This window comes from Buteo buteo, chromosome 24 (assembly GCF_964188355.1).
Source record: "Buteo buteo chromosome 24, bButBut1.hap1.1, whole genome shotgun sequence".
Classification (NCBI taxonomy): domain Eukaryota; kingdom Metazoa; phylum Chordata; class Aves; order Accipitriformes; family Accipitridae; genus Buteo; species Buteo buteo.
This window is the reverse complement of record NC_134194.1, coordinates 21,149,016-21,170,400: the sequence shown is the minus strand read 5'-3', so window position 1 is coordinate 21,170,400 and position 21,385 is coordinate 21,149,016. Positions and strand designations below refer to the sequence as shown.

The 21,385-nt window shown below is 59.1% G+C and overlaps 3 protein-coding genes across 3 annotated transcripts; all 3 read left to right on the top strand.

Annotated features, from left to right (window-relative positions):
• The first annotated feature begins 1,010 nt into the window (after window positions 1-1,010).
• LOC142044129 (protocadherin beta-15-like) lies at window positions 1,011-6,116 on the top strand. Its single transcript, XM_075056232.1, has one exon. The coding sequence runs from the start codon at window positions 1,251-1,253 to the stop codon at window positions 3,690-3,692; it is 2,442 nt and encodes an 813-aa protein (XP_074912333.1). The 5' UTR covers window positions 1,011-1,250; the 3' UTR covers window positions 3,693-6,116.
• A 162-nt stretch (window positions 6,117-6,278) lies between these two features.
• Window positions 6,279-12,045, top strand: LOC142044142 (protocadherin beta-15-like). Its single transcript, XM_075056249.1, has one exon. The coding sequence runs from the start codon at window positions 7,180-7,182 to the stop codon at window positions 9,619-9,621; it is 2,442 nt and encodes an 813-aa protein (XP_074912350.1). The 5' UTR covers window positions 6,279-7,179; the 3' UTR covers window positions 9,622-12,045.
• Window positions 12,046-12,489: 444 nt separating this feature from the next.
• On the top strand, window positions 12,490-16,640 carry LOC142044302 (protocadherin beta-15-like). Its single transcript, XM_075056590.1, has one exon. It carries the CDS (start codon window positions 13,109-13,111, stop codon window positions 15,548-15,550), a length of 2,442 nt encoding a protein of 813 aa, XP_074912691.1. The 5' UTR covers window positions 12,490-13,108; the 3' UTR covers window positions 15,551-16,640.
• Window positions 16,641-21,385: the final 4,745 nt, after the last annotated feature.

Here is a 21,385-nt window from a genome sequence, read left to right as displayed (position 1 = left end):
GTAAGGTTGAGCGGGTACATTGCTTCAGTTTGGAGATGAGGGCTAGAGTGCATTCAGGGAAATTAGGGGGAGCCGGGAATTGCTGTCAGGCCTGTGCGGTGCGGGTCTTCTGAGCGCTGAGCTTGTGGCTGAGGCAGAGCGCAGTTAGATGGAGGTGGAGGCCAGGAGGAACCTGGCCCCTACCTGAAGCGGGGCCCTGGGTGTGCAAAGGCCTCTGCAAGGCAGTCAGGTGGGGGGCGTGAGCTTTCCAAGTCTGCCGACAGCTCCAGCTGCGGGGGCGGGCAAGGGCGAAGCGCGAAGAACGGCTGTGCAGCTCGCAGCCCGCGGGCGAGAGGGAAGGCAACGCGGGGAGCACAGCCCCTCGTCCCGCTCAGGCGCCGGACCGGGCGGCCGGCGGGCGCGCCCACGCCTGAGCCTCGCTGGGACGGGCCTCCGTTCCCCGTCCTCAGCCCGACGTTCCCGAGTAGATGTAGTGCCGTGCCGTGCTGCGACCTGCGGGCTGCCCCGGCGGAGGCTCTCGCCCGGTTTCTGCGGCCGGGGAAGGCGTGCCGTGGGAAACGCCTCGTGCTCGTCTTGCCGCCGTGTTGCTCGGAGGGCGCGGATCGGCCTCGCGGGAGCCGGGCGCGCACGCCTGCCCGCGGGCTCTGGGCAGCGGGGAGCGGGGGAAGACGCGCGGCAGCTGCCGGCGCTGCCCGTGCGCCCGGACTCAGGCGGCGGCCGCGCAGGGCTCTGGGCGCTCCTTCCCTGCGCTTGCCTCCCCGGCGCGGTGCGCGCGCGTGCTGCCGCGGGACCCCACGCGGGCGAGCGGCCGGCAGCCGCGCGTGTGCGCGCGGGTCCCTGCGCCGGGCCGAGCCGGCAGCGCGGGCAGCGGGCGGCGGCGGGCGCAGTCCCGCCGCGGGCCGCAGGGTGGTGCTCCCGGCCAAGGCGGCGCCGAGAGGCTGCGGGCGGGGAGGCGGCCGAGCCCAGCCCGGCCCTGCCCAGCCCGCCCGAGCCCAGCCAGCCGAGCCGAGCCGAGCCGAGCCGAGCAGAGCCAGCCGCGCCAAGCCAGCCCGGCCGAGCCCAGCCGAGCCGGCCGAGCCGAGCCGTGCCGTGCCAAACAGAGGGAGACGAGCCGAGCCGCCGGCGGCCGGACTCGGCGAGAGGGAGGGCGCCCGCCCGCCGGCCCGCCCCGCCGCGCTGCTGCCGGGCGCCGCTTTCCGCGGAGGACTGCGCGGGCGATCCGCGAGACGGAGGCTGTCCGCCGCCCCGACATGGCGATCGCAAGGCAAGTGCTTTGTCTCTCTGCTTTCCTCTCCCTGCCGCACGCTCGCGCCGAGCCCATCCGCTACTCCGTAGCCGAGGAGGGGGAGAGCGGCTCCGTGGTAGCCAACGTGGCGGAGGACGCGGGGCTGGCCCCGGCGCAGCTCTCGGCTCGCCGCGCCCGCCTGGCCTCGGAGGACGGCCGGCAGCACTTTCGCTTAGACCGCGGCACCGGCCGCCTCGTAGTGGCGGAGAGGCTGGACCGGGAGGAGCTCTGCGGGCAGTCCGCTACGTGCACGCTCCCCTTCGAGCTGCTGCTGGCGAACCCCCTGCAGTTCTTTCGGGTCGAGGTGGCCGTGGAGGACATCAATGACCATTCGCCCGTTTTCCCGGAGGAACGAGTCACTTTTCAGATCCCGGAAACGAGCTACCCGGGCTCGCGTTTCCCGCTGGAGGGGGCTCGGGACCTGGATGTTGGCAGCAACAGCATCCAGGCTTACAGCATTGCACCCCAGAACGAATACTTCAGTGTCTCCTTCGGGAGTCGGATTAAGGGCAAGAAGTATGTAGAACTGGTCTTGGAAAAGGCGCTGGACAGAGAGGAGGAGGCAGAGATGGGTTTCAGCCTTGTTGCCGTGGACGGAGGCTCTCCGCCCAGGAGCGGGACCACCCAAATCCGCATTGTCGTGCTAGATGTAAATGATAACGCTCCCATCTTCACGCAGGAGCTCTACAATGGGCAGGTTTTGGAAAATGCGGCGGAGGGCTCTGTGGTTCTCAGGGTGGTGGCAACCGATCGGGATGCAGGACCTAATGGGGAGGTGTCCTATCAGTTCAGCCAAGCGGTGGGCCAGAGCCACTCAGCATTTGCAATCGACCCTGTGACCGGTGAAATTAGACTCACGAAGCCTCTGGACTTTGAGGCAGCAGAGACTCACGAGCTCAGTGTGCGGGCCATGGATGGCGGGGGCCTCTCAGCAATCTGCAAGGTGTTGGTGGAGGTGGTGGATGTGAATGACAATGCGCCGGAGGTGGTGGTCAGCTCCTTCAGCAGCCCCCTCCCCGAGAACGCATTACCCGGGACAGTGGTCGCCCTCTTTACTGTCAGGGACCGGGATGCTGGTGCCAACGGGAAGATCTCCTGTGCCCTGGAGGACCAGCTATTGTTCTCCCTGCGGCCGGCCTATAAGAATTACTATGAGCTGGTGACCGTGAGCACGCTGGACCGGGAGGAGACGGCACGTTACACCCTCGCTGTCACAGCGGCAGACGCGGGCTCACCTCCTCTCACAACCACCCAGACCTTCACGGTGGACATCTCCGATGTCAATGACAATGTGCCTGCCTTCAACCAGACATCGTACACCATGTACGTGCGTGAGAACAATGTCCCCACGGTGCTCGTTGGAGCCGTCAGCGCCTCGGATGCCGACGAGGGGCCCAATGCCAAGGTGACGTATTCCCTGGCACCAGCCCACCCTGCAGAGCGGCCTCCCTGCTCCTGCATCTCCGTGAACTCTGAGAACGGGCAGGTATTTGTGCTGCGGCCTCTGGACTACGAGCAGGTGAGGCAGATCGAGGTCTTGGTGAGCGCCTCCGATGCGGGGACACCTCCCCTTAGCGCCAACGTCACCGTCCGCCTTCTTGTGGTGGACGAGAACGACAATGCGCCACTGGTGCTGTACCCCTCGCAGGACAGCAGCCCCGCGCCCAGCGAGCTGGTGCCCAAGTCGTCTGAAGCGGGGTACCTCGTCACCAAAGTGGTGGCTGTTGACGCCGACTCGGGGCAGAACTCGTGGCTCTCGTACCACCTGCTGAGGGCCACTGACCCTGGGCTGTTTGCAGTGGGTGCCCAAAGTGGGGAGGTGCGGCTGAGGAGGCCGGTGACAGAGAGGGATGCTGTGAAGCAGAAGCTCGTCGTCCTGGTGCGAGACAACGGGCAGCCACCGCTGTCAGCCACCGCTGCGCTGAGCGCGCTCCTGCTCAATGACTTCTCAGACGTGCACCTACCACACAGCAGCCTGGCCACGGAGGATGAGGGTGGCTCCCTGACAACCTATTTAATCATTTCATTGGTCTTCGTCTCAGTCCTCTTCCTCGCATCCATGGCAGCCTTCATCGCGCGCAAGGTGTGCAAGAGCAAGGAGCTGAAGGGGGGGCACGTGCTTTACGGCGCTGGCAACTTGCAGAGTGGCCTGGCTGACGCGGCCGCTGCGGGGACCCTGCCCCACGCCTATTGCTACGAGATCAGCCTCACGACGGGCTCGGGCAACAGTGAGTTCAAGTTCCTGAAGCCCATCCTGCCCAGCCTGCCACCGCAGCACAGTGGCATGGGCAGGGGCACCGGCGATGAACAAGAATTCTCCTGTGGCCCTGTCACCATGCAGGACGTGGCACCAGACAACCCAGGGACGCTCTCTGCAGAACAGTTCAATAGTCTTTCCTTCAACTAGCATGGAGTCAAGCACAGCCACAGGCTTAGCGCCTCGCCATGTAAAGGGATCTGTGCTACAACACGTGGCAACGTTCCCCCAGAGTAAATCTGCATTTGCCATTGGCATCACCGATTTCCCACAAATTGTAAGTCAGAAGAAAGGTTGCCTCCCCCTCCCAAACTAAAGAAACAAAAGAAACTAAGGCTCCCTCAGTCAGGCAACGGTATGTTTCAGCTCTGTTTCAGCCTTTTCTGAAGTGCTTGGCATGTGGGGTTAGGTCCAGGGCCACCAGCTAAGTTCTTGTCTCACTGGCTGTTAGGCAAGTCCGTGAAGCTGTATTTCTGATACAGGCCAGCATGCCGTTGGCCATATTGACCACCTGGGCACGCTGCAGGCTCATACTCAGCTGGCTGTCAACCAGCACCCCCAGGTCTTTTTCTGCTGGGCAGCTTTCCAGCCACTCTTCCCAAGCCTGTAGCACTGCATGGGATAGTTGTGACGGAAGTGCAGGACCCGGCACTTGGCCTTGGTGAACCTCATACAATTAGCCTCAGCCCGTCGATCCAGCCTGTCCAGACCCCTCTGTAGAGCCTTCCTACCCTCAAGCAGATCAACCCTCCCTCCCAACTAGGTGTCGTCTGCAAACTTACGGAGGGTGCCCTCGATCCCTTTGCCGAATTCATTGATAAAGATACTAAGGAGAACTGGCCCCAAAACGGAGCCCTGGGGAACACCGCTTGTGACCGGCCGCCAACTGGATTTAACTCCATTCAGCACAACTCTCTGGGCTTGTCCATCCAGCCAGCCAGTTTTTTACCCAGCAAAGAGTACACCCGTCTAAGCCATGAGCCGCCAGCTTCTCAAGGAGTATGCTGTGAGAGACAGTGTCAAAGGCCTTACTAAAGTCCAGGTAGACAGCAACCACAGCCTTCCCCTCATCCACTAGGCGGGTCATGTGGTTAAAGAAGAAGATCAGGCTGGTCAAGAGCAGGACCTGCCTTTCATGAACCCATGCTGGCTGGGCCCGATCCCCTGGTTGTCCTGCACATGCCATATGAGCACACTCAAGATGACCGCTCTGTAATCTTCCCCGGTACCGAGGCCAGGCTGAAAGGCCTGTAGTTCCCTGGATCCTCCTTCCGACCCTTCTTGCAAATGGACATCACATTGGCAAGCCTCCAGTCGTCTGGGACCTCCCCTGTTGACCAGGACTGCTGATAAATGATGGAGAGTGTCTTGGCAAGCTCCTCCGCCAGCTCCCTCAGTACCCTCGGCTGGATCCCATCCGGTCCCATAGACTTGCGAGTGTCCAGGTGGCATAGCAGGTCACTAACTGCTTCCGCCTGGATTATGGGGGATATAGGCTGCTCTCCGTCCCTGTCTTCCAGCTCAGGGGGCTGAGTACCCTGAGGATAACTGGTCTCACCATTAAAGACTGAGGCAAAGAAGGCATTAAGTACCTCAGCCTTCTCCTCTTTGGTGGCAATATTCCCCTCTGCATCCAACGAAGGATGGATATTCTCCTTGGCTCTTTTTTTGTTGCCAACCTATTTGTATAGACATTTTTTGTTATCTCTTATGAGAGCGGCCAGGTTGAGTTCTAGCCGAGCTTTTTGCCTCTCTAATTTTCTCTCTGCATGACCTAACAAGATCCCTATACTCTTCCTGAGTTGCCTGCCCTTTCTTCCAGAGATGGTAAACCCTCCTTTTTTCCTGAATCCCAGCAAAAGCTCCCTGTTCAGCCAGGCCGGTCGTCTTCCCTGACGGTTCGTCTTGTGGCGCATGGGAATAGCCTGCTCCTGAGCCTTTTAGACTTCCTTCTTGAAGAACATCCAGCCTTCCTGGACCCCTTTGCCCTTCAGGACAGTCTCCCAAGGGACTCTCTCAACCAGTGTCCTGAACAGGCCAAAGTTTGCCCTCCGGAAGTCCATGGTAGTGGTTTTGCTGACCCCCTGCGTTTGAGCCTTGTCTTGCCTACTCCTCTGAAAAAAGACTGTCACCGCATGTATAATAACGGATGGTTTGAATGAAGGCGGTGTGGCACCAGAGTATTCAGAAGCCCTCACGCTGTGTAGTGCTGCAGTTATAACCTGTACCGTTGTAAACAGGGATACCCTTTTGTGTAAAAGTGAAATAAAGAAGACAATCGAATGGCTTGTGTGGAGACAGTAGTCTTTGCAGAGAGGTTCTTTCTGGGAAAGCTCTGTCAAAGTTTTTAAAGGGCCGGGAGGTGTTTTTCTCGTGTTGTCCCTGGGCTGAGGTAAGGTTGAGCGGGTACATTGCTTCAGTTTGGAGATGAGGGCTAGAGTGCATTCAGGGAAATTAGGGGGAGCCGGGAATTGCTGTCAGGCCTGTGCGGTGCGGGTCTTCTGAGCGCTGAGCTTGTGGCTGAGGCAGAGCGCAGTTAGATGGAGGTGGAGGCCAGGAGGAACCTGGCCCCTACCTGAAGCGGGGCCCTGGGTGTGCAAAGGCCTCTGCAAGGCAGTCAGGTGGGGGGCGTGAGCTTTCCAAGTCTGCCGACAGCTCCAGCTGCGGGGGCGGGCAAGGGCGAAGCGCGAAGAACGGCTGTGCAGCTCGCAGCCCGCGGGCGAGAGGGAAGGCAACGCGGGGAGCACAGCCCCTCGTCCCGCTCAGGCGCCGGACCGGGCGGCCGGCGGGCGCGCCCACGCCTGAGCCTCGCTGGGACGGGCCTCCGTTCCCCGTCCTCAGCCCGACGTTCCCGAGTAGATGTAGTGCCGTGCCGTGCTGCGACCTGCGGGCTGCCCCGGCGGAGGCTCTCGCCCGGTTTCTGCGGCCGGGGAAGGCGTGCCGTGGGAAACGCCTCGTGCTCGTCTTGCCGCCGTGTTGCTCGGAGGGCGCGGATCGGCCTCGCGGGAGCCGGGCGCGCACGCCTGCCCGCGGGCTCTGGGCAGCGGGGAGCGGGGGAAGACGCGCGGCAGCTGCCGGCGCTGCCCGTGCGCCCGGACTCAGGCGGCGGCCGCGCAGGGCTCTGGGCGCTCCTTCCCTGCGCTTGCCTCCCCGGCGCGGTGCGCGCGCGTGCTGCCGCGGGACCCCACGCGGGCGAGCGGCCGGCAGCCGCGCGTGTGCGCGCGGGTCCCTGCGCCGGGCCGAGCCGGCAGCGCGGGCAGCGGGCGGCGGCGGGCGCAGTCCCGCCGCGGGCCGCAGGGTGGTGCTCCCGGCCAAGGCGGCGCCGAGCGGCTGCGGGCGGGGAGGCGGCCGAGCCCAGCCCGGCCCTGCCCAGCCCGCCCGAGCCCAGCCAGCCGAGCCGAGCCGAGCCGAGCAGAGCCAGCCGCGCCAAGCCAGCCCGGCCGAGCCCAGCCGAGCCGGCCGAGCCGAGCCGTGCCGTGCCAAACAGAGGGAGACGAGCCGAGCCGCCGGCGGCCGGACTCGGCGAGAGGGAGGGCGCCCGCCCGCCGGCCCGCCCCGCCGCGCTGCTGCCGGGCGCCGCTTTCCGCGGAGGACTGCGCGGGCGATCCGCGAGACGGAGGCTGTCCGCCGCCCCGACATGGCGATCGCAAGGCAAGTGCTTTGTCTCTCTGCTTTCCTCTCCCTGCCGCACGCTCGCGCCGAGCCCATCCGCTACTCCGTAGCCGAGGAGGGGGAGAGCGGCTCCGTGGTAGCCAACGTGGCGGAGGACGCGGGGCTGGCCCCGGCGCAGCTCTCGGCTCGCCGCGCCCGCCTGGCCTCGGAGGACGGCCGGCAGCACTTTCGCTTAGACCGCGGCACCGGCCGCCTCGTAGTGGCGGAGAGGCTGGACCGGGAGGAGCTCTGCGGGCAGTCCGCTACGTGCACGCTCCCCTTCGAGCTGCTGCTGGCGAACCCCCTGCAGTTCTTTCGGGTCGAGGTGGCCGTGGAGGACATCAATGACCATTCGCCCGTTTTCCCGGAGGAACGAGTCACTTTTCAGATCCCGGAAACGAGCTACCCGGGCTCGCGTTTCCCGCTGGAGGGGGCTCGGGACCTGGATGTTGGCAGCAACAGCATCCAGGCTTACAGCATTGCACCCCAGAACGAATACTTCAGTGTCTCCTTCGGGAGTCGGATTAAGGGCAAGAAGTATGTAGAACTGGTCTTGGAAAAGGCGCTGGACAGAGAGGAGGAGGCAGAGATGGGTTTCAGCCTTGTTGCCGTGGACGGAGGCTCTCCGCCCAGGAGCGGGACCACCCAAATCCGCATTGTCGTGCTAGATGTAAATGATAACGCTCCCATCTTCACGCAGGAGCTCTACAATGGGCAGGTTTTGGAAAATGCGGCGGAGGGCTCTGTGGTTCTCAGGGTGGTGGCAACCGATCGGGATGCAGGACCTAATGGGGAGGTGTCCTATCAGTTCAGCCAAGCGGTGGGCCAGAGCCACTCAGCATTTGCAATCGACCCTGTGACCGGTGAAATTAGACTCACGAAGCCTCTGGACTTTGAGGCAGCAGAGACTCACGAGCTCAGTGTGCGGGCCATGGATGGCGGGGGCCTCTCAGCAATCTGCAAGGTGTTGGTGGAGGTGGTGGATGTGAATGACAATGCGCCGGAGGTGGTGGTCAGCTCCTTCAGCAGCCCCCTCCCCGAGAACGCATTACCCGGGACAGTGGTCGCCCTCTTTACTGTCAGGGACCAGGATGCTGGTGCCAACGGGAAGATCTCCTGTGCCCTGGAGGACCAGCTATTGTTCTCCCTGCGGCCGGCCTATAAGAATTACTATGAGCTGGTGACCGTGAGCACGCTGGACCGGGAGGAGACGGCACGTTACACCCTCGCTGTCACAGCGGCAGACGCGGGCTCACCTCCTCTCACAACCACCCAGACCTTCACGGTGGACATCTCCGATGTCAATGACAATGTGCCTGCCTTCAACCAGACATCGTACACCATGTACGTGCGTGAGAACAATGTCCCCACGGTGCTCGTTGGAGCCGTCAGCGCCTCGGATGCCGACGAGGGGCCCAATGCCAAGGTGACGTATTCCCTGGCACCAGCCCACCCTGCAGAGCGGCCTCCCTGCTCCTGCATCTCCGTGAACTCTGAGAACGGGCAGGTATTTGTGCTGCGGCCTCTGGACTACGAGCAGGTGAGGCAGATCGAGGTCTTGGTGAGCGCCTGCGATGCGGGGACACCTCCCCTTAGCGCCAACGTCACCGTCCGCCTTCTTGTGGTGGACGAGAACGACAATGCGCCACTGGTGCTGTACCCCTCGCAGGACAGCAGCCCCGCGCCCAGCGAGCTGGTGCCCAAGTCGTCTGAAGCGGGGTACCTCGTCACCAAAGTGGTGGCTGTTGACGCCGACTCGGGGCAGAACTCGTGGCTCTCGTACCACCTGCTGAGGGCCACTGACCCTGGGCTGTTTGCAGTGGGTGCCCAAAGTGGGGAGGTGCGGCTGAGGAGGCCGGTGACAGAGAGGGATGCTGTGAAGCAGAAGCTCGTCGTCCTGGTGCGAGACAACGGGCAGCCACCGCTGTCAGCCACCGCTGCGCTGAGCGCGCTCCTGCTCAATGACTTCTCAGACGTGCACCTACCACACAGCAGCCTGGCCACGGAGGATGAGGGTGGCTCCCTGACAACCTATTTAATCATTTCATTGGTCTTTGTCTCAGTCCTCTTCCTCGCATCCATGGCAGCCTTCATCGCGCGCAAGGTGTGCAAGAGCAAGGAGCTGAAGGGGGGGCACGTGCTTTACGGCGCTGGCAACTTGCAGAGTGGCCTGGCTGACGCGGCCGCTGCGGGGACCCTGCCCCACGCCTATTGCTACGAGATCAGCCTCACGACGGGCTCGGGCAACAGTGAGTTCAAGTTCCTGAAGCCCATCCTGCCCAGCCTGCCACCGCAGCACAGTGGCATGGGCAGGGGCACCGGCGATGAACAAGAATTCTCCTGTGGCCCTGTCACCATGCAGGACGTGGCACCAGACAACCCAGGGACGCTCTCTGCAGAACAGTTCAATAGTCTTTCCTTCAACTAGCATGGAGTCAAGCACAGCCACAGGCTTAGCGCCTCGCCATGTAAAGGGATCTGTGCTACAACACGTGGCAACGTTCCCCCAGAGTAAATCTGCATTTGCCATTGGCATCACCGATTTCCCACAAATTGTAAGTCAGAAGAAAGGTTGCCTCCCCCTCCCAAACTAAAGAAACAAAAGAAACTAAGGCTCCCTCAGTCAGGCAACGGTATGTTTCAGCTCTGTTTCAGCCTTTTCTGAAGTGCTTGGCATGTGGGGTTAGGTCCAGGGCCACCAGCTAAGTTCTTGTCTCACTGGCTGTTAGGCAAGTCCGTGAAGCTGTATTTCTGATACAGGCCAGCATGCCGTTGGCCATATTGACCACCTGGGCACGCTGCAGGCTCATACTCAGCTGGCTGTCAACCAGCACCCCCAGGTCTTTTTCTGCTGGGCAGCTTTCCAGCCACTCTTCCCAAGCCTGTAGCACTGCATGGGATAGTTGTGACGGAAGTGCAGGACCCGGCACTTGGCCTTGGTGAACCTCATACAATTAGCCTCAGCCCGTCGATCCAGCCTGTCCAGACCCCTCTGTAGAGCCTTCCTACCCTCAAGCAGATCAACCCTCCCTCCCAACTAGGTGTCGTCTGCAAACTTACGGAGGGTGCCCTCGATCCCTTTGCCGAATTCATTGATAAAGATACTAAGGAGAACTGGCCCCAAAACGGAGCCCTGGGGAACACCGCTTGTGACCGGCCGCCAACTGGATTTAACTCCATTCAGCACAACTCTCTGGGCTTGTCCATCCAGCCAGCCAGTTTTTTACCCAGCAAAGAGTACACCCGTCTAAGCCATGAGCCGCCAGCTTCTCAAGGAGTATGCTGTGAGAGACAGTGTCAAAGGCCTTACTAAAGTCCAGGTAGACAGCAACCACAGCCTTCCCCTCATCCACTAGGCGGGTCATGTGGTTAAAGAAGAAGATCAGGCTGGTCAAGAGCAGGACCTGCCTTTCATGAACCCATGCTGGCTGGGCCCGATCCCCTGGTTGTCCTGCACATGCCATATGAGCACACTCAAGATGACCGCTCTGTAATCTTCCCCGGTACCGAGGCCAGGCTGAAAGGCCTGTAGTTCCCTGGATCCTCCTTCCGACCCTTCTTGCAAATGGACATCACATTGGCAAGCCTCCAGTCGTCTGGGACCTCCCCTGTTGACCAGGACTGCTGATAAATGATGGAGAGTGTCTTGGCAAGCTCCTCCGCCAGCTCCCTCAGTACCCTCGGCTGGATCCCATCCGGTCCCATAGACTTGCGAGTGTCCAGGTGGCATAGCAGGTCACTAACTGCTTCCGCCTGGATTATGGGGGATATAGGCTGCTCTCCGTCCCTGTCTTCCAGCTCAGGGGGCTGAGTACCCTGAGGATAACTGGTCTCACCATTAAAGACTGAGGCAAAGAAGGCATTAAGTACCTCAGCCTTCTCCTCTTTGGTGGCAATATTCCCCTCTGCATCCAACGAAGGATGGATATTCTCCTTGGCTCTTTTTTTGTTGCCAACCTATTTGTATAGACATTTTTTGTTATCTCTTATGAGAGCGGCCAGGTTGAGTTCTAGCCGAGCTTTTTGCCTCTCTAATTTTCTCTCTGCATGACCTAACAAGATCCCTATACTCTTCCTGAGTTGCCTGCCCTTTCTTCCAGAGATGGTAAACCCTCCTTTTTTCCTGAATCCCAGCAAAAGCTCCCTGTTCAGCCAGGCCGGTCGTCTTCCCTGACGGTTCGTCTTGTGGCGCATGGGAATAGCCTGCTCCTGAGCCTTTTAGACTTCCTTCTTGAAGAACATCCAGCCTTCCTGGACCCCTTTGCCCTTCAGGACAGTCTCCCAAGGGACTCTCTCAACCAGTGTCCTGAACAGGCCAAAGTTTGCCCTCCGGAAGTCCATGGTAGTGGTTTTGCTGACCCCCTGCGTTTGAGCCTTGTCTTGCCTACTCCTCTGAAAAAAGACTGTCACCGCATGTATAATAACGGATGGTTTGAATGAAGGCGGTGTGGCACCAGAGTATTCAGAAGCCCTCACGCTGTGTAGTGCTGCAGTTATAACCTGTACCGTTGTAAACAGGGATACCCTTTTGTGTAAAAGTGAAATAAAGAAGACAATCGAATGGCTTGTGTGGAGACAGTAGTCTTTGCAGAGAGGTTCTTTCTGGGAAAGCTCTGTCAAAGTTTTTAAAGGGCCGGGAGGTGTTTTTCTCGTGTTGTCCCTGGGCTGAGGTAAGGTTGAGCGGGTACATTGCTTCAGTTTGGAGATGAGGGCTAGAGTGCATTCAGGGAAATTAGGGGGAGCCGGGAATTGCTGTCAGGCCTGTGCGGTGCGGGTCTTCTGAGCGCTGAGCTTGTGGCTGAGGCAGAGCGCAGTTAGATGGAGGTGGAGGCCAGGAGGAACCTGGCCCCTACCTGAAGCGGGGCCCTGGGTGTGCAAAGGCCTCTGCAAGGCAGTCAGGTGGGGGGCGTGAGCTTTCCAAGTCTGCCGACAGCTCCAGCTGCGGGGGCGGGCAAGGGCGAAGCGCGAAGAACGGCTGTGCAGCTCGCAGCCCGCGGGCGAGAGGGAAGGCAACGCGGGGAGCACAGCCCCTCGTCCCGCTCAGGCGCCGGACCGGGCGGCCGGCGGGCGCGCCCACGCCTGAGCCTCGCTGGGACGGGCCTCCGTTCCCCGTCCTCAGCCCGACGTTCCCGAGTAGATGTAGTGCCGTGCCGTGCTGCGACCTGCGGGCTGCCCCGGCGGAGGCTCTCGCCCGGTTTCTGCGGCCGGGGAAGGCGTGCCGTGGGAAACGCCTCGTGCTCGTCTTGCCGCCGTGTTGCTCGAAGGGCGCGGATCGGCCTCGCGGGAGCCGGGCGCGCACGCCTGCCCGCGGGCTCTGGGCAGCGGGGAGCGGGGGAAGACGCGCGGCAGCTGCCGGCGCTGCCCGTGCGCCCGGACTCAGGCGGCGGCCGCGCAGGGCTCTGGGCGCTCCTTCCCTGCGCTTGCCTCCCCGGCGCGGTGCGCGCGCGTGCTGCCGCGGGACCCCACGCGGGCGAGCGGCCGGCAGCCGCGCGTGTGCGCGCGGGTCCCTGCGCCGGGCCGAGCCGGCAGCGCGGGCAGCGGGCGGCGGCGGGCGCAGTCCCGCCGCGGGCCGCAGGGTGGTGCTCCCGGCCAAGGCGGCGCCGAGCGGCTGCGGGCGGGGAGGCGGCCGAGCCCAGCCCGGCCCTGCCCAGCCCGCCCGAGCCCAGCCAGCCGAGCCGAGCCGAGCCGAGCAGAGCCAGCCGCGCCAAGCCAGCCCGGCCGAGCCCAGCCGAGCCGGCCGAGCCGAGCCGTGCCGTGCCAAACAGAGGGAGACGAGCCGAGCCGCCGGCGGCCGGACTCGGCGAGAGGGAGGGCGCCCGCCCGCCGGCCCGCCCCGCCGCGCTGCTGCCGGGCGCCGCTTTCCGCGGAGGACTGCGCGGGCGATCCGCGAGACGGAGGCTGTCCGCCGCCCCGACATGGCGATCGCAAGGCAAGTGCTTTGTCTCTCTGCTTTCCTCTCCCTGCCGCACGCTCGCGCCGAGCCCATCCGCTACTCCGTAGCCGAGGAGGGGGAGAGCGGCTCCGTGGTAGCCAACGTGGCGGAGGACGCGGGGCTGGCCCCGGCGCAGCTCTCGGCTCGCCGCGCCCGCCTGGCCTCGGAGGACGGCCGGCAGCACTTTCGCTTAGACCGCGGCACCGGCCGCCTCGTAGTGGCGGAGAGGCTGGACCGGGAGGAGCTCTGCGGGCAGTCCGCTACGTGCACGCTCCCCTTCGAGCTGCTGCTGGCGAACCCCCTGCAGTTCTTTCGGGTCGAGGTGGCCGTGGAGGACATCAATGACCATTCGCCCGTTTTCCCGGAGGAACGAGTCACTTTTCAGATCCTGGAAACGAGCAACCCGGGCTCGCGTTTCCCGCTGGAGGGGGCTCGGGACCTGGATGTTGGCAGCAACAGCATCCAGGCTTACAGCATTGCACCCCAGAACGAATACTTCAGTGTCTCCTTCGGGAGTCGGAGTGAGGGTGACAAATATGTAGAATTGGTCTTGGAAAAGGCACTGGACAGGGAGGAGGAGGCAGAGATGGGTTTCAGCCTCGTTGCCGTGGACAGAGGCTCTCCGCCCAGGAGCGGGACCACCCAGATCCACATTGTCGTGCTAGATGTAAATGACAACGCTCCCATCTTCACGCAGGAGCGGTACGTTGGGCAGGTTTTGGAAAATGCGGCGGAGGGCTCTGTGGTTCTCAGGGTGGTGGCAACCGATCGGGATGCAGGACCTAATGGGGAGGTGTCCTATCAGTTCAGCCAAGCGGTGGGCCAGAGCCACTCAGCATTTGCAATCGACCCTGTGACCGGTGAAATTAGGCTCACGAAGCCTCTGGACTTTGAGGCAGCAGAGACTCACGAGCTCAGTGTGCGGGCCACGGATGGCGGGGGCCTCTCAGCAATCTGCAAGGTGTTGGTGGAGGTGGTGGATGTGAATGACAATGCGCCGGAGGTGGTGGTCAGCTCCTTCAGCAGCCCCCTCCCCGAGAACGCATTACCCGGGACAGTGGTCGCCCTCTTTACTGTCAGGGACCGGGATGCTGGTGCCAACGGGAAGATCTCCTGTGCCCTGGAGGACCAGCTATTGTTCTCCCTGCGGCCGGCCTATAAGAATTACTATGAGCTGGTGACCGTGAGCACGCTGGACCGGGAGGAGACGGCACGTTACACCCTCGCTGTCACAGCGGCAGACGCGGGCTCACCTCCTCTCACAACCACCCAGACCTTCACGGTGGACATCTCCGATGTCAATGACAATGTGCCTGCCTTCAACCAGACATCGTACACCATGTACGTGCGTGAGAACAATGTCCCCACGGTGCTCGTTGGAGCCGTCAGCGCCTCGGATGCCGACGAGGGGCCCAATGCCAAGGTGACGTATTCCCTGGCACCAGCCCACCCTGCAGAGCGGCCTCCCTGCTCCTGCATCTCCGTGAACTCTGAGAACGGGCAGGTATTTGTGCTGCGGCCTCTGGACTACGAGCAGGTGAGGCAGATCGAGGTCTTGGTGAGCGCCTGCGATGCGGGGACACCTCCCCTTAGCGCCAACGTCACCGTCCGCCTTCTTGTGGTGGACGAGAACGACAATGCGCCACTGGTGCTGTACCCCTCGCAGGACAGCAGCCCCGCGCCCAGCGAGCTGGTGCCCAAGTCGTCTGAAGCGGGGTACCTCGTCACCAAAGTGGTGGCTGTTGACGCCGACTCGGGGCAGAACTCGTGGCTCTCGTACCACCTGCTGAGGGCCACTGACCCTGGGCTGTTTGCAGTGGGTGCCCAAAGTGGGGAGGTGCGGCTGAGGAGGCCGGTGACAGAGAGGGATGCTGTGAAGCAGAAGCTTGTCGTCCTGGTGCGAGACAACGGGCAGCCACCGCTGTCAGCCACCGCTGCGCTGAGCGCGCTCCTGCTCAATGACTTCTCAGACGTGCACCTACCACACAGCAGCCTGGCCACGGAGGATGAGGGTGGCTCCCTGACAACCTATTTAATCATTTCATTGGTCTTTGTCTCAGTCCTCTTCCTCGCATCCATGGCAGCCTTCATCGCGCGCAAGGTGTGCAAGAGCAAGGAGCTGAAGGGGGGGCACGTGCTTTACGGCGCTGGCAACTTGCAGAGTGGCCTGGCTGACGCGGCCGCTGCGGGGACCCTGCCCCACGCCTATTGCTACGAGATCAGCCTCACGACGGGCTCGGGCAACAGTGAGTTCAAGTTCCTGAAGCCCATCCTGCCCAGCCTGCCACCGCAGCACAGTGGCATGGGCAGGGGCACCGGCGATGAACAAGAATTCTCCTGTGGCCCTGTCACCATGCAGGACGTGGCACCAGACAACCCAGGGACGCTCTCTGCAGAACAGTTCAATAGTCTTTCCTTCAACTAGCATGGAGTCAAGCACAGCCACAGGCTTAGCGCCTCGCCATGTAAAGGGATCTGTGCTACAACACGTGGCAACGTTCCCCCAGAGTAAATCTGCATTTGCCATTGGCATCACCGATTTCCCACAAATTGTAAGTCAGAAGAAAGGTTGCCTCCCCCTCCCAAACTAAAGAAACAAAAGAAACTAAGGCTCCCTCAGTCAGGCAACGGTATGTTTCAGCTCTGTTTCAGCCTTTTCTGAAGTGCTTGGCATGTGGGGTTAGGTCCAGGGCCACCAGCTAAGTTCTTGTCTCACTGGCTGTTAGGCAAGTCCGTGAAGCTGTATTTCTGATACAGGCCAGCATGCCGTTGGCCATATTGACCACCTGGGCACGCTGCAGGCTCATACTCAGCTGGCTGTCAACCAGCACCCCCAGGTCTTTTTCTGCTGGGCAGCTTTCCAGCCACTCTTCCCAAGCCTGTAGCACTGCATGGGATAGTTGTGACGGAAGTGCAGGACCCGGCACTTGGCCTTGGTGAACCTCATACAATTAGCCTCAGCCCGTCGATCCAGCCTGTCCAGACCCCTCTGTAGAGCCTTCCTACCCTCAAGCAGATCAACCCTCCCTCCCAACTAGGTGTCGTCTGCAAACTTACGGAGGGTGCCCTCGATCCCTTTGCCGAATTCATTGATAAAGATACTAAGGAGAACTGGCCCCAAAACGGAGCCCTGGGGAACACCGCTTGTGACCGGCCGCCAACTGGATTTAACTCCATTCAGCACAACTCTCTGGGCTTGTCCATCCATCCAGCCAGTTTTTTACCCAGCAAAGAGTACACCCGTCTAAGCCATGAGCCGCCAGCTTCTCAAGGAGTATGCTGTGAGAGACAGTGTCAAAGGCCTTACTAAAGTCCAGGTAGACAGCAACCACAGCCTTCCCCTCATCCACTAGGCGGGTCATGTGGTTAAAGAAGAAGATCAGGCTGGTCAAGAGCAGGACCTGCCTTTCATGAACCCATGCTGGCTGGGCCCGATCCCCTGGTTGTCCTGCACATGCCATGCGAGCACACTCAAGATGACCGCTCTGTAATCTTCCCCGGTACTGAGGCCAGGCTGAAAGGCCTGTAGTTCCCTGGATCCTCCTTCCGACCCTTCTTGCAAATGGGCATCACATTGGCAAGCCTCCAGTCGTCTGGGACCTCCCCTGTTGACCAGGACTGCTGATAAATGATGGAGAGTGTCTTGGCAAGCTCCTCCGCCAGCTCCCTCAGTACCCTCGGCTGGATCCCATCCGGTCCCATTGTCCTGGTTTCAGCCGGGATGGAGTTAACTGTCTTCCTAGTAGCTGGTACAGTGCTATGTTTTGAGTTCAGTATGTGAAGAATGTTGATAACACTGATGTTTTCATTTGTTGCTCAGTAGTGTTTAGACTATGGTCGGGGATTTTTCAGCTTCTCATGCCCAGCCAGGGCACCTGACCCAAACTGGCCAACGGTGTATTCCATACCATGTGAAGTCCCATCTAGTTTAGGAACTGGGAAGGGGGGGGGCAGGTTTTTTTGGCTGCTCGGGGACTGGCTGGGTGTCGGTCGGCGGGTGGTGAGCAATTGCCCTGTGCATCATTTGTACATTTCAATCCTTTTATTACTTACTGTTGTCATTTTATTAGTGTTATCATTATCATTATTAGTTTCTTCTTTTCTGTTCTATTAAACCGTTCTTATCTCAACCCAGGAGTTTTACTTCTTTTTCTGATTTTCTCCCCCATCCCACTGGATGGGGGGGGAGTGAGTGAGCGGCTGCGTGGTGCTTAGTTGCTGGCTGGGGTTAAACCACGACAGTCCTTTTGGCGCCCAACGTGGGGCACGAAGGGTTGAGATAACGACAAACCTGACCAGAGCTCGTTAAAACAGATTTGTTCTAAGCATTCATTATGTTGATTTATGTATTAGAGTTGTTGCTCTGGTTTTTAAGGCTCTGTTATGTATGTCCTCGCTTGCTGTATGTAGTTCCTCTTCTACTGCTTATCATCCGTGGGAGGTGGATTAAGGTTTTCGCTTTGATGTATGGTATAACTCTGGTTTATGGTATGATAAAGTCATCAGCTGTGGGATTAATCCGGTATTTGCACTTAGCATTGTCACCTTTATACTGTGGGAGCCGTTTGTGGGAAACTATTAATAATTATACCATTTACCTTTCCTCCATGGAAAACCAGTCTATGGGTGGGGTACCTTTCTTCCCCTCTCCTTTCTCCTTCAGTCCAGTTACAATGGTGTTTGAGAATTTTGAGAAATTTGAATACTCCTGGAGTGTTGGGACTAGCACGGTCCTAGCTCTACTGCTAGGAATTAGCATACTTCTGAATGTGGTTCAGCTCTCGTTTAAGGTTAAACAGCTATTTAAGAAGATCACCCAGAGGTGTGCCCCAAGGCTGGATAATTATGAGTGGCAGGGTGTGTGGGGTAGTATGGGCAGGTACCTAGAAAAGTGGGCACCTCCAATGTTTTGGAAATTCACCCCTGAACAAGTGCAGGATCCAGAAGAACTAGTAAAATATTTGGAAAAGGTATGCTGTCACCCCGGCAGCTCCAGAGAGATACAAATCACTGCAATGTGCTGGGGCCTGGCCCATGCCTATCGAGCCCTGTTCGACACCATTCAGTACCCTCAAGGGGAAGAGAAAGTCTCTGGACCTAACAACAAAATTATGAGCACTGCAGCCACTCAAACCTTGGCAACAGGCACTGCGGCCCCTCCAGCCCCGACAAGGAGCATTGCAGGCACCCAGACCTTGGCGACAGGCACCGTGACCCCTCCAGCCCCGGCGATGAGAACTCGGGCTACCCAAACCTCAACAACAGGCACTGCAGCCCCTCCAGCCCCGGCAAGGAGCACAGCAGCTACCCAAACCTCGGCGACGGGCACTGCGGTCCCTCCAGCCCCAGCGACGAGCACTGCTGCTACCCAAACCTCGTCGACAGACACTGCGGTTATCCAAAACCTGGCTAGCGATACTGCAACTGAACCAGTGGACCAACCTGCACCAGCATCAGTTGCCCCCGTACAGAAAAAGAAATATACAAAAAAATCAGTTCGCTTAGCGAAGGATGAAGAGGAACCAGGGTCATCACGGGAACCGGAGGAGGAGGCAGAACCAGAGGTAATAACCCGGTCCCTATCCTTGAGTGAGCTGCGGGATTTGCGAAAAGACTTTGGCCGCCGTATAGGTGAGCATATTATCACCTGGCTCCTCCGATGCTGGGACAATGGGGCTAATAGCTTGGAATTAGAAGGTAGGGAAGCCAAGCAACTGGGATCGCTTGCCAGGGAAGGTGGCATTGACAAGGCAATTGGAAGAGGGACACAAGCCATCAGCCTCTGGAGGCGACTCCTGTCAAGTGTGAAGGAAAGGTACCCCTTTAAGGAAGATGTTATATGTCAATCAAGCAAGTGGACCACCATGGAAAAAGGTATTCAATATCTGAGGGAATTAGCTGTGCTAGAGACGGTTCATCATGACCCGGACAACCCACAATTACCCAAAGATCCAGACGAAGTCCAATGCACACGACCCATGTGGCGGAAGTTTGTACGGAGCGCACCATCATCCTATGCCAACGCATTGGCAATAATGGCCTGGAAGGATGAAGAGGCACCGACAGTGGAGGAAGTGGCTCGCCAACTCCTTCAATACGAAGAAAATCTCTCCTCCTCCCTACAAGCTTGCATTGCGGCTGTGGAGAAGCTGTCTGAGGATTTCCAGCAATTCAAAGAGGATATGTCCTACTCCACACGTGTAAGGACCAATGTTTCAGCTATTAGGAGTGAGCGTTCCTCTGCCCAAGAGAGAGAATATAGAGGGTACACACTGCGAGGTGCCCTGTGGTTTTACCTATGTGATCAGGGAGAGGACATGAGGAAATGGGACGGAAAACCTACCTCGGTCCTAAATGCATGGGTATGTGAACTGCGAGGAAAAGCCACCACAAAAGGGGATTCTACCAGGAAAAATGCCGCTCCAGTTTCCAAACAGAGTAGAAGGGCTGATTTTATTTCCGATCCTCTTGAAGGGACTTCTGAGCCAATTTTACGAGAAGTGAATACTGAATACTCTGACCAGAATTAGAGGGGCCCTGCCTCCAGCCAGGTGGAGGAAAGGGATAACCGGGTCTATTGGACTGTGTGGATTCGATGGCCTGGCACGTCAGACCCACAGGAGTATAAGGCTCTAGTAGACACCGGCGCACAGCGCACTCTAATGCCATCAAGTTATAAAGGGACAGAATCCATTTGTATTTCTGGTGTGACAGGGGGATCCCAAGAGTTAACTGTATTGGAAGCTGAAGTAAGCCTAACTGGAAAGGAATGGCAGAAACACCCCATTGTGACTGGTCCAGAGGCTCCATGTATCCTTGGCATAGACTACCTCAGGAGGGGGTATTTTAAGGACCCGAAGGGGTATCGATGGGCTTTTGGTATAGCTGCCTTGGAGACGGAGGGCATTGAACAGCTGTCTACCCTGCCTGGTCTCTCTCAAGACCCTTCGATTGTGGGGTTGCTCAAGGTTGAAGAACAACAAGTGCCAATTGCTACTACGACGGTGCACCGGCGGCAATATCGCACCAACCGAGACTCTCTGATTCCCATCCACAAGTTGATTTGCCAACTGGAGAGCCAAGGAGTGATCAGCAAAACTCGCTCACCCTTTAATAGTCCCATATGGCCAGTGCGGAAGTCTAATGGGGAGTGGAGACTAACAGTCGACTATCGCGGCCTGAATGAAGTTACGCCACCGCTGAGTGCTGCCGTTCCAGATATGCTAGAACTTCAATACGAACTAGAGTCAAAGGCAGCCAAGTGGTATGCCACAATTGACATTGCTAATGCGTTTTTCTCAATCCCTCTGGCAGCAGAGTGTCGTCCACAATTTGCCTTTACTTGGAGGGGTGTCCAGTACACTTGGAATCGATTGCCCCAGGGGTGGAAACACAGCCCCACCATTTGCCATGGACTAATCCAGACTGCACTGGAAAAGGGTGAAGCTCCGGAACACCTGCAATACATTGATGACATCATCGTATGGGGCAACACGGCAGAAGAAGTTTTTGAGAAAGGGAAGAAAATAATCCAAATCCTTCTGGAAGCCGGTTTTGCCATAAAAGAAAGTAAGGTCAAGGGACCTGCACAGGAGATCCAGTTTTTGGGAATAAAATGGCAAGATGGACGTCGTCAGATCCCAATGGATGTGATTAATAAAATAGCAGCTATGTCTCCCCCGACTAATAGAAAGGACACACAGGCCTTCCTAGGTGTCGTGGGGTTTTGGAGAATGCATATTCCAAATTACAGTTTGATTGTAAGCCCTCTCTATCAAGTGACCCGGAAGAAGAATGATTTTAAATGGGGCCCTGAACAACAACAAGCCTTTGAACAAATTAAACGGGAGATTGTTCATGCCGTAGCCCTTGGACCAGTCCGGACAGGACAAGATGTTAAAAATGTGCTCTATATTGCAGCTGGGGAGAATGGCCCTACCTGGAGCCTCTGGCAGAAAGCACCTGGAGAGACCCGAGGCCGACCCCTGGGGCTCTGGAGTCGAGGATATCGAGGATCCGAGGCTCGCTATACCCCAACTGAAAAAGAGATATTGGCAGCGTATGAAGGAGTTCGAGCTGCCTCAGAAGTGGTTGGTACTGAGACACAGCTCCTCTTAGCACCCCGACTGCCAGTGCTGGGCTGGATGTTCAAAGGGAGGGTCTCCTCTACACATCACGCGACTGATGCCACGTGGAGTAAGTGGATCGCATTGATCACACAACGGGCTCACATAGGAAACCCCAGTCGCCCAGGAATTTT

Excerpts from the sequence above, each read along its gene's own strand:
- LOC142044129 (XM_075056232.1), top strand. The coding sequence starts at position 1,251 with ATGGCGATCGCAAGGCAAGTGCTTTGTCTCTCTGCTTTCCTCTCCCTG.
- LOC142044142 (XM_075056249.1), top strand. The coding sequence starts at position 7,180 with ATGGCGATCGCAAGGCAAGTGCTTTGTCTCTCTGCTTTCCTCTCCCTG.
- LOC142044302 (XM_075056590.1), top strand. The coding sequence starts at position 13,109 with ATGGCGATCGCAAGGCAAGTGCTTTGTCTCTCTGCTTTCCTCTCCCTG.